The following is an 11,882-nucleotide window of genomic DNA, read 5'->3' as shown; positions in this document are numbered from 1 at the left end:
CGGCATGATGGGTAATTAAGACGTAAAACACGTTTAGTATGTTGAAGGGATGTAGACCATCGGATTGCATGTTTCGATGGATAGGATGACTTTTCTCCGCCCTCTCGTGCTTTTATAGGTGTAGTAGATAGATAAGTAAGAAAAATACAAAAGTGTAGAAGCCTGAAAAGTTGGGTATCCTGTAGCGGGCGCGGCTGCCTGAACCCTGGCTGGCTGGCAGGCCCCGTTCAAATTTCGAAACCGCGGATGCGTGAGAGGGAGAAATGAATGGGTACGAGGAAGGATGCGAGAAATGGTTAACGGAAGTTTACCCCCTACCTGTGGCTGCAGACCTCACGATGGGAGTTACCCAGTTTGCCCCTGTCGTCCGTCCTCGTCAGTGGCTGCCAAGTAAATAGGGGTGCGTGGTCGTGGGCTCTCGTGTAATCTGGCGGGGCCTATATAAGGGGAGACGGGGGCGGAGTGGTTATAAAACGCAGCCCCAAAAAACCAAAAGCAGACCAGAAAAATAAATACTCCCTACTCCAAAGAGAGAGAGAGAGACTGGTTTTGGAGAGAGAAAGCGAAGTGGGGAGAGAGAGAGATAAGAAAAGGCAAACCCGTCCGTCGGCTAGAGCCAAGGGGAGAAGAAGGAAGCAGCAGCAGGCGGCGGCGGCGGCGGCCAAACCCTAGTCTACGTGCTGCGCCGCTGAGGGAGGAGATACGCGTGCACCACCGGTCGGCGCCAGGAGCTGCAGATCCGCGGCCGGGCCGCCGGAATCGGGGGAGATCCCGCCGGGATGGGTCCGCTTGGACTGTGACCTCGCTCCCGCCGCCCGTTTCGTCTCCCGGGGTTTTCGTCCTGCTAGGGTTCTGAGCTACTCGTTGGGTGTTTGGTGCGGTTTTTTCGGGGAGCGGTTGGGGCCCTGCGCTGGTTTCTACGGAGATTTGGGAGGGGATCTGCCGCCAAGGCGGGAGTCCTCCCTCGTCGTGAGCGCTGGAGACGCAGGGCGGGATCGGGGGAGCCATGTCGTCGCTCAGCAGGGAGCTGGTCTTCCTCATCCTGCAGTTCCTCGACGAGGAAAAGTTCAAGGAGACGGTGCACAAGTAAGTGTCTCGTCTCGTCTGGTTGATCAAGACAAAGTTTTGGAGCTATCTGGAGTTGTTGAAGCTGGTTTTTTTTAACCCCCCGTCCATTTTGGTCGCGCAGGTTGGAGCAGGAATCGGGCTTCTACTTCAACATGAAGCACTTCGAGGACCTGGTCCAGGGTGGGGAGTGGGACGAGGTGGAGAGGTACCTCAGCGGCTTCACCAAGGTGGAAGACAACCGCTACTCCATGAAGATATTCTTTGAGATCCGCAAGCAGAAGTACCTTGAAGCCCTCGACAGGCAAGTCATATTGAAGCCTCTCCTCTCCTGCTCATTTGCTCAGGATCAACAGCGATTTGCAGGCGCTCAACTCAGTTTGCCTTTTGCAGGCATGATCGGGCCAAGGCAGTGGAGATACTCGTCAAGGATTTGAAGGTGTTTGCCTCCTTTAACGAGGAGCTGTTCAAGGAGATAACGCAGCTGCTGACTCTGGATAATTTTAGGTGTGGTGCTAATCGCTTGTTTGGAGCATTTTCGTATAGCAGAATGCTTGTGCATTGTGCTAATGTGGATGTAATTCTGTCTAAATCACAAACAGGCAAAATGAGCAGCTGTCCAAATACGGGGATACAAAGTCAGCCCGGAATATCATGCTCATGGAGCTTAAGAAGCTTATCGAGGCAAACCCTCTGTTCCGAGACAAGCTTAATTTCCCACCATTTAAAGCCTCAAGACTGCGCACGTTGATTAATCAAAGGTGATTGGTTAATTTTATTCATTGCATGCATTTAATTCCATGTTACTATTTTTTTCTACAGAGGGATGCGATCTGCTTGAACAATTTGTACTATTATTTCTTGAGCAAATAAGATTTGGCGTGCTTAAGATTCTGTTTAAATTTGTATATAACATAGCAGGCCAGCGCATGTTTTTCCTAATGGTACTTATAAGATTGGAAATGAGCTGTCACGAAGCTGCTATATTGGGAGGGTTTCCGTTTCTTTTTGTTTTCTTCTGGCCGTGCTTCCATCCTTCCTTAAAATGAGATGGATGAGTGAGAAAAAGAGGTGTGCAGTCTTTATACGGACACAAACTCGAAGTTTAGCACTTTCACGATGTATAAGGGGTATTTATGATTCTTGATTGTCAATGGTCATGCTCCAACCATTTAGTTTGGAAATTAAGAGGGGTGATTGTGTAAAAGGCAAACAGAATTAGCATTTTCTAGTGCTTTACCAAATCCTGGTTGTAGTTGTGAAGAGGGAGTTGTCCTGTCCATTTCATAAATGTTGCCCATACATACTTGGGACATTTGATTGCTTGAACTTTAGGAGTTGACTATTCGTAAGTTGCCTGAATATTTTCCTCATCTGAGTCACATTTCTAAGCCTTTGGATCAACATCCAACCACCCTTACCTCATGCCACTCCAGATATAACATATGGAATGCAAATTGCAGAGTACACTAAAACTGCACCCTTCCAGGTTGTAACTTTAGGCCAACTAATATGCAATTTCAGGGATTTGTGATAATTTCAAGCAACTGAGAATTAGCAAAATAACAAGTTTTAGGTACTCATTCATAGCTTCTTACCTTGGTAATGTTTGATATGATTTCTACTTACAACTTTTTTGGGGTGTCAGTTGGATACTCTGTATGGCAAGTTCTTGCAGAATATAACAAAGATGTGTAGGTTTGTGACGTGCCATATTTTTTTTTCTATTTTTTCTGCATACTGCCTATATTCAACACATGCAATGCTTGGGCTGTTTCCATAATGAAGACCTACAAGGCTTTCAGTATTGCCTTCTCTTGCTTTAGTTTCTTGTGGAGGGTGATGCTAACTGGACTGCTTTGATTTTGTATGTCATGTAGTCTTAACTGGCAACATCAGCTCTGCAAGAATCCTAGACCAAACCCTGACATAAAGACACTCTTCACGGATCACTCCTGTGCTGCTCCTACCAATGGAGCAAGAGCTCCTCCCCCTGCCAATGGTCCTCTTGTTGGACCAATCCCCAAAACAGCTGGATTCCCTCCAATGGGTGCTCATGCTGTACGTATCACGGCTATAGTTGAACATTTTGACTTTTTATATCATCCTATCATTTACTATTCTCAATCTTGCAGCCGTTTCAACCCGTGGTTTCACCATCTCCAAATGCAATTGCTGGTTGGATGACAAATCCCAATCCCTCCTTACCACATCCTGCTATTGCACAAGGGCCGCCCGGTCTTGTTCAGCCACCAAACACAGGTATCATAAAACTGCAATTCAGCAAAATGGTGTCTGTCACTGTTTCAATGTTGTTTCATTTCTTGTTTGGATGCTCTATTTGTTTGCAGCGGCATTTCTGAAGCATCCAAGGACTCCTACAAGTGCGCCTGGCATTGACTATCAGTCTGCAGATTCTGAACATCTGATGAAAAGAATGCGTGTAGGCCAGCCAGATGAGGTATTTGGGTGAACTTGGACTTGCCATAATTTCTGTTCTTTACTCATTTCTGTAACAGTGGATTGATGAAGCAGTTTTGACACCTTAAAAAAACTATATTAGGTGTCATTCTCTGGTGCAAGCCATCCTCCCAATGTTTACAGTCAAGAAGACCTCCCCAAACAAGTTGTTCGCACACTCAATCAGGGTTCTAATGTTATGAGCCTGGATTTCCATCCTGTTCAACAAACTATTCTTCTAGGTACATGCTTCAAACACTTTGCTTGGTTCTTGATGTTTTACTTTGTTAGTGCATATTATGTATTTAATGTCTGTTGTAAAACAGTTGGAACAAATGTTGGTGACATCGGGATATGGGAAGTTGGTTCACGCGAAAGGATAGCACACAAGACATTTAAAGTTTGGGACATTGGCTCCTGCACCTTGCCATTGCAGGTCATTATTTGAATGATAAATTCTTGGATCTATTTTATTCTGTGTTGTTAGCAACTTCTAATGTGCTGTAAGCCTGTAATTAGCAGCATTCTGACTTATATTGTCGTTCTAATGCATAAAATGTGTTGTTCTTTGTTCAGGCTGCACTAATGAAAGATGCTGCAATATGTGTCAATAGGTGTCTGTGGAGCCCTGATGGAAATATTTTAGGTATGGAAACAGGCAGTTTAACTGCATTATTCAAATACGTGCCATTTTTCAATAAGAAGATAGCATTTGGGCATTGTTTTATGCTTGGGAGTGCATATCATTTGGGCATGCTTCTCTGCTCAGGAGTGTTCTATTCCTTGTCACTTTTCTTGCTTGTCTGTAAGATTGATTCTTTAAGCTTGATTTGATTCTCAGGTGTGGCATTTTCAAAGCATATTGTTCAGACTTATACGTTTGTTCCTAATGGAGAGTTAAGACAGCAAGCAGAGGTACATGCATATTGATGAGACTATATATCAAATAGTTTTCTATGTACACCTCCATTCGGTCTGTTTGACAACGCGAGGTTTGGATTCAAGCCCTTAGGTGGACAGAGTCCTTAACTCCCCATAATGCCCAAACTAATCCTCATCGGAACCGCTTAATGGTTGCTAACTATTTGATTCTTTGTGAATTGCACAGATTGATGCTCACATTGGCGGGGTCAATGACATTGCATTCTCTCACCCCAACAAGTCCCTATCAATTATTACATGTGGCGATGACAAACTCATTAAGGTGAGGTTACTCATGATGTCACTGTTTTTAGAATGAAAAGAGAACATCCTTAGCATGCTTGCACATTTCATTTGCAGGTATGGGATGCTCAGTCTGGACAAAAGCAATACACATTTGAAGGCCATGAGGCTTCAGTGTACTCTGTTTGCCCTCACTACAAGGAGAACATTCAGGTACTTTCTGGATGATTTCACCTCTGCTATTCTTAAGCTATGCTCTGCCATTTTTGCACTGGTTCTGTACTTATTGTTTTGGCTGCTATCCATGTTGTGAGGTTCACTTAGTTTAATTTTGGTATCCCAGTCTTGTACTTCAAATTATTTCATCTTTATCGTCTGTCTGTGGGTTTCTACAACTTTAGCTTCTCTGCAGTTTATCTTTTCTACCGCCATCGATGGAAAAATCAAGGCATGGTTATACGACTGTTTGGGCTCACGGGTTGACTACGATGCTCCTGGACATTGGTGTACTACCATGTCTTATAGTGCTGATGGTACAAGGTGAGAAGCTTCAAGTGAAAAATTAAGCTAACATGCTGAAGGATGAAAGATCTACATTATACTCAATTTTTTTTAGAATTTGACACTCATATAATTTGTATGTTCTGAAATTTCCTTGCAGGCTCTTCTCTTGTGGAACTAGTAAAGACGGTGATTCCCACTTGGTCGAGTGGAATGAGACTGAAGGAGCTATTAAGAGGACATATAATGGCTTCAGGAAACGGTCACTGGGTGTTGTCCAGTTTGACACAACGAGAAACCATTTTTTGGCTGCTGGAGATGAATTCGTTGTTAAATTCTGGGATATGGATAACACCAACATACTGACAACAACAGATTGTGAGGGTGGACTGCCTGTAAGTCTATTTCTGTAGCTTTTTTTTTTATGAATGTACGTACCAAGTGTTTTTGCGTGACTTTTACTGATTTATGCAGGCAAGCCCGCGCCTGAGATTTAATAGAGAAGGGTCATTGCTTGCTGTTACAGCAAATGATAATGGAATAAAAATATTAGCGAACACCGATGGGCAGCGTTTGCTGAGGATGCTAGAGAGCAGGGCTTTTGAAGGCTCTCGTGGACCCCCTCAACAAATTAATACCAAGGTAATGATGCATATACTTTTCATCAACATTTGCTTGTGTCCTAGGTTCACTTAGGGTATATAAATGTTACATTAATTTGGTCCTTATTTAGGTTTCTTGTTTTCTGGTATTTGTTTTTGTTTGCTCTATGCTGAAATCTTTATTTGAGCCTGTGACTGTTGCTGTTATGGCGCTGCTAGAAGGACGGCGCGAGAAGGCTGGCCGAGGGCCTTTTTTACCCACGGCCGGGCAAGAGGGAAGGGATTTCCTTCTTAATTCTTGCTTGATTAGATTGATACATCTCCTCTCTTTATATAGAGAGGTTTACTTGACTCCCAAGCAAGGCTTACTTGACCCCTAAGCAAGCGACCCTTATCTCTAATTAACCCTAAGACTAACGGGCTATACCGCCAGCCCAGGCCCATTACGTACTCTAACACTACACCCCACCTGGACATGCAGCTTGTCCTCGAGCTGCAGCCTAACCAACTTATAACCATGACTCGACGCAACACAAAGCTTACACCTAAAAACAAGCCTTTTACATCTTGGCTTGTTTTATGACTCTCAACCTGAAATGGACTGGGACGCTTTATTTTGGACCCCTCAACAAAAAGTGGACACCATCAGCATGTCGGACGTGCACGTGTACAGCCACCTGGATCCCATGGACACCACCTGGACCAAAGGAGTGCATGTGTATGGCCACTTGGAAGTGGTCACAAGAGCGACCAGCAGAGCCGCCCTCGCGGCGGCCGGCGGCGGAAAGCAGTGGTGCTACGCGGTGCGCTCCTGTCAGTGACACCCTGCCTTCTCCCCGCCGGACTGCTGTTGGTCTGCACCGCACAAGGAAGAGTGGAGGGCTTGCGATGGAGAATGACGAGGAGGGGTGCGCCTCCCCAACCGCCGATGTCACAGACTTTGAGGTCGCTGCCCGCGGGGAAAACAGCATGCTCGCCGCCCGTGGGGGAAACCGCATGCGCAAGATCCCCGACGCAGTAGACGAGATCGAGGTCCTTTGCGCAGCGAAGGGAAACTTGGAGGAGCGGCAGCTGTAGACCACACATCTCCCGCACACGCTGACGCACTAGGAAGCCGCGTGCAGCAGCCTGCAGCCTCACCGCCGCCGACACGTGGCGGGTAGCAATCCAAGACGGAAGCGGTGACGGCGATGGCGGGGACTTGATCTGCTGGATGTGGACGCCCTGGGATGGCGGCGACACTGATGGGAACGAGGTCGTCGCACTCCCGTTGTAGGGCATCCCATACTGGGCGGCGGAGCTCACCGGCGGTGGCTGCTGCAGCTGCAGCGGCTGCTGCGGTGTCGTGCCGGGCAGCGGCAGCGGCTGCTGCGGCGGAGCGCCGGTCGCGGCGGAGGCCGCTAGGAGCGGCGGCTGCCACTGCAGCCAGGGTTGGGCGGTGGTGGCGATGGATGGCAGCTACAGCGGCGCGGCGGAGGCCGCTAGGAGCGGCGGCTGCCACTGCAGCCAGTGTTGGGCGGTGGTGGCGATGGATGGCAGCTGCAGCGGCGCGGCGAAGGCCGCCTGGTGCGGCGGCTGCCACGGCAGCCACGGCGACGTGGGGGCGGCGATGGGCGGCGCAGCCGGGTGCGGTCCGTGGGACCCGGCCAAGAACAGGCGGATCTCCTGGACCGCCTGGGTTAGGTCCCGCAGCACCCCGAACACCTCCTCCCAGGTGAGGACAGCGGGGGCGGGCGCGACGGAGGATCCCGGCGCGGGCAGGAGTGGGGCGACGGTCGTGGTGGTCGCCGGAGGCGACAAGGTGACCGGCAGCGGAAGAGACGGGCTTGGCGGCGGTGAAGACATGATCGAACCGAAGCTAGCTGATACCAAATTGGTATGGCGCTGCTAGAAGGACGACGCGAGAAGGCTGGCCGAGGGCCTTTTTTGCCCACGGCCGGGCAAGAGGGAAGGGATTTTCCTTCTTAATTCTTGCTTGATTAGATTGATACATCTCCTCTCTTTATATAGAGAGGTTTACTTGACTCCCAAGCAAGGCTTACTTGACCCCTAAGCAAGCGACCCTTATCTCTAATTAACCCTAAGACTAACGGGCTATACCGCCAGCCCAGGCCCATTACGTACTCTAACAGTTGCCTACAGTCTTAAAGGACATTTGCATCCAGCTGTATCTGTACGGTGCACATAAGATGAGTTCCAATGATGATTTTGAAACAACTAATTCATTCAACTACTATTCCACTTTAGCTGCATAATGTTGATTTCTATTTGGCCTGGCAATTACTGAAGATCGTATTAATAAGTGCCATGTACTCACTTCTAATTTTTTTAACGTAGCCTCCACTGCTCACCAACCTTGGTTCTGCTTCAAATGTATCTAGTCCTATAGCAGTGAACTCAGAGCGACCTGATAGGATGTTGCCTGCAGTATCAATGAGTGGACTGGTTAGTTCCCACAGCCTTTCTTGTTCTTCAATACATTGGCTTGCTAAATGTCGTGAACAAATTTGCAGGCATCTATGGATGTTAGCAGAACGCCGGATGTTAAACCAAGAATAACTGAGGAATCTGAAAAGCTGAAGACCTGGAAGTTGGCCGACATTGTTGATTCAGGACATCTTCGGGCACGGCGTTGTCCAGATACAGCAGCATCTCCAACAAAAGTATGTTGGCCAAGTTGCATAATTACCTTTAGTTATCTGTGTGTTTTATTGAGTTACAAATATTGAGCATGCAATTTCAACTTACACATACAATCTGTTTCTTTAAGATATAGAAGAGGGTAGTCATATTGTCTGTTTGATATTTGACTGTAGTTATTATTTCATAAAGGTTTATATTTGCCTTTAGTTTTTTGCTATATAATTGGCAGTTCACTATTTGCCAAGCAATTTTGTTAATGCTCTGGGCAATGTAAAACTTCTGATGAGTCACATTTTATTTGTTTCCTCAACAGGTTGTCCGTTTGTTGTATACAAATAGTGGGGTTGCACTTTTGTCTCTCGGTTCCAATGCTGTTCATAAGCTGTGGAAATGGCAACGCAGTGACAGGAATCCTAATGGCAAGGTACACTGAAGTTGTATTTATTTGGATTTCAGTTGCAATCTTTTTTTGCTTGCCTTCTGAATTATCTTTACCCTCTTCTGTTAGTCTACTGCATCTATTTCGCCTCACCTGTGGCAACCAGCAAATGGTATTCTAATGACAAATGACACAAGTGATGGCAACCCAGAAGAAGCAACTGCCTGCATTGCGTTGTCTAAAAATGACTCCTATGTTATGTCTGCATCTGGTGGCAAAGTCTCTTTGTTCAATATGATGACGTTCAAGGTAAATGGCTTCTCCAGCATATAGACAATCCTCCCTCCCCCTCTGAACCAACCTGCACACTTAGGGTAATATAGCGTCCTGATAAGCCATTACTCCAGATAACAAGAACCATAATTGCGTTACTGCCTTTATCCGACTTTCCTGATTAGATATGTGAAATCTGTCACAGGTCATGACTACTTTCATGGCACCTCCACCTGCTGCGACTTTCCTCGCATTCCACCCACAGGACAATAATATTATTGCTATAGGAATGGAGGACTCGACCATTCAAATCTACAATGTCCGTGTTGATGAGGTGTGTGCTGCTAACTTATGAAGCTCACTTGAATTGAAGTATCAATGTGTCATTGCTTTTAAATAATATGTTTTGTATCTCCTCTTGCTTTGCCCTATTTGATGTATCTGAGATTACACTTAGGGTGTATTTAGTTTTAGCCCAAGCTCACCCTACCAAAAAATTGGTTAGCCCAAATTTTGTTCATGGTATTGGTTGCCCATGATTCGTCCAATGTTGGCAAGAAAAATGAACTAGAGTGGATAAAATTTTGGTAAGATAGATTTTGGACACAAACCGAACATACCATTACAATTTCTGTCGATCAAAAACCTTCAACCGACACTTTTTGTCTGGTAACAATTGAACCCTTTCATGTTGGATTTGCACTTAATATTGATTTATTTTGCACTAAATCTTGATTCAAAAGCCATGTACTAATGTCAACTCCACAAAATTACTTAGGTTAAAAGCAAGCTCAAGGGTCATCAGAAAAAGATTACCGGACTGGCATTTTCTCAATCAATGAATGTTCTTGTATCTTCAGGTGCTGATGCTCAGGTATGATCTTTTACTTTGTTATAAATTATTGTACCGGCTAATTGTTCAAATCGCTATGCGGAAACGGTCCAATTCATGTTAGTCGCATGCCAGGCCATTCATTAGTCTGTTTATTATATTTTCTTTGCGATTGGGCCAAGGTTTACGAGTCGACGAGTCGTCCTGAGGTTGAGACTCGTAGACTAAGCGTGAGTAGTCGACACTAAAGTTGCGACTCATAGACTAGTCGACACAGAAGTGTAGTCGGCCCTGGAGGAGACTCATAGACTAGTCTATAGACTAGTCAAGACTAGTCCTTGGACTCATAATCCATGGATTGGGCAAACAACTATGATGTCATATATTTGTTCTCAAATCATTGATTGATGAAACCAAAATTTGCAGCTATGCGTCTGGAGCATTGATGGTTGGGAGAAGAAGAAATCAAAATATATCCAACCCCCGGCAAATCGCTCTGGTGCTTTAGTTGGCGATACAAGGGTCCAGTTTCACAATGACCAAACACATCTTCTTGTAGTTCATGAGAGCCAACTGGCAATCTATGATGGAAATCTTGAATGCTCGCGCTCGGTTAGTCATGACTAAAATTTATTACTTTTGTATCTGCTTGTTATTCCATATTCACATTGTTTCTTACCCTAGGTTTATTACTCACTACATGTCATTGCTAAATATTTTTGATTTATACATATTTGCTTCTTTCTCCTTTATGGATTATTATTGTTACTGGGCATCTTCATTGATTTCCCCTGTTACTTGATGCAAATGCAGTGGTACCCAAGAGATGCACTGCCAGCGCCAGTTTCGAGTGCAATATACTCGTGTGATGGTCTCCTGGTTTACGCTGGTTTCTGTGATGGTGCTATTGGAGTGTTTGAAGCCGAGTCCCTTAGGTTGCGTTGCAGGATTGCACTTTCCGCCTATGTGCCTCCTTCAATATCTAGGTATGCTGCTCAGTGTCACTGCTTGTTTTTGTTTTCATACGTGGCTGCGTTTTGCTTATTATTTCCCCTGTTTGTTAATCCAACAGCGGGGCAAGTGTGTACCCCATGGTTGTAGCGGCGCATCCCTTGGAGCCTAACCAAATTGCAGTTGGAATGAGTGATGGGGCAGTTCATGTGGTTGAGCCGCTGGACGCTGACCCAAAGTGGGGAGTCGCGCCCCCCCAGGATAACGGAGCCCATCCGTCCATGTCATCAGCTCCAGCAGCATCTAACAACCAGACGTCTGATCAGCCAACGAGATGACTCAGGCCACTAAACAATGGTAGGACTCTAGGAGATAGGGAGAAAGAAAACAGTTAGATTCATGAGACAAGGTGAGGTGATATGTATCAAGTCCACACCATCGCCTTGCCACAGATGGTGATTGATGATGGCATGTCTTAGATTAGTTTTTGGTTCCTGGTTGTTTTTTTGCCCCCAAAATCTTAACTTCCTCACCTGGTGCCGTCTTCCTTTGTAAAGCTTTTCCTGCTCCCAGCTAGTGGTGGTTACTTAGAAGCAGTTATTTGTTTTTATTTATTTATGCTCCTTTATTTGTGGGGGTAGTTACTTTGTAGTGTAAAATATGCTTGTTGTGTTGGATGATGATGATATTTGCTTCGCTCGTTGCCGCCGATTCGATTGGCCATTTGGCTTATTTGATTGATGGGAGGATTTGTAGTGTAAAGGTTTTGAAGACGATTTGATTTGCCTTGTTGAAATTGGTTGGCACAATGTGGTGGTTTGCTAAGTCCACGTCCAAAGCCGGCGGACGCTAAGGCCTACAACGCGATGCTATTGGCGGGAGTTAAGAAAATCCCAGCGATCTGGAATAGGATTCTTTCCTAGGTTCAGGACATCTCCGACGCTATTACTGCAGCAAATAAAAGTGGACATGTTTGGGCGTGTCTATGGACAGCTTCAGGGGAGCCAGCCAC

The 11,882-nt window shown here is 45.9% G+C and overlaps 1 protein-coding gene across 1 annotated transcript; it reads left to right on the top strand.

The window, feature by feature from the left end:
• The first annotated feature begins 481 nt into the window (after window positions 1-481).
• On the top strand, window positions 482-11,602 carry LOC119336529 (protein TOPLESS-RELATED PROTEIN 2). The gene is made up of 25 exons (XM_037608568.1): window positions 482-1,086; window positions 1,190-1,369; window positions 1,459-1,572; window positions 1,668-1,826; window positions 2,946-3,126; window positions 3,201-3,327; window positions 3,417-3,526; window positions 3,629-3,767; window positions 3,852-3,961; window positions 4,102-4,171; window positions 4,367-4,440; window positions 4,634-4,729; window positions 4,807-4,902; window positions 5,102-5,229; window positions 5,351-5,585; window positions 5,665-5,832; window positions 8,130-8,237; window positions 8,306-8,455; window positions 8,749-8,859; window positions 8,944-9,123; window positions 9,293-9,421; window positions 9,866-9,961; window positions 10,346-10,531; window positions 10,733-10,905; window positions 10,992-11,602. The coding sequence occupies exons 1-25, from the start codon at window positions 1,007-1,009 to the stop codon at window positions 11,206-11,208; spliced, it is 3,417 nt and encodes a 1,138-aa protein (XP_037464465.1). The 5' UTR covers window positions 482-1,006; the 3' UTR covers window positions 11,209-11,602.
• The last annotated feature ends 280 nt before the right edge of the window (window positions 11,603-11,882 follow it).

The sequence above is a fragment of the Triticum dicoccoides genome, chromosome 7B, assembly GCF_002162155.2.
Source record: "Triticum dicoccoides isolate Atlit2015 ecotype Zavitan chromosome 7B, WEW_v2.0, whole genome shotgun sequence".
Taxonomy (NCBI): Eukaryota; Viridiplantae; Streptophyta; class Magnoliopsida; order Poales; family Poaceae; genus Triticum; species Triticum dicoccoides.
The sequence above is the reverse complement of the archived record's forward strand: the minus strand, read 5'-3'. Positions and strand labels throughout refer to the sequence as shown.

Excerpts from the sequence above, each read along its gene's own strand:
- LOC119336529 (XM_037608568.1), top strand. The coding sequence starts at position 1,007 with ATGTCGTCGCTCAGCAGGGAGCTGGTCTTCCTCATCCTGCAGTTCCTC. Across the intron at positions 4,441-4,633 it reads AGTTAAGACAGCAAGCAGAG|ATTGATGCTCACATTGGCGG; the intron begins GTACATGCATAT and ends TGAATTGCACAG. Across the intron at positions 5,586-5,664 it reads ATTGTGAGGGTGGACTGCCT|GCAAGCCCGCGCCTGAGATT; the intron begins GTAAGTCTATTT and ends TGATTTATGCAG.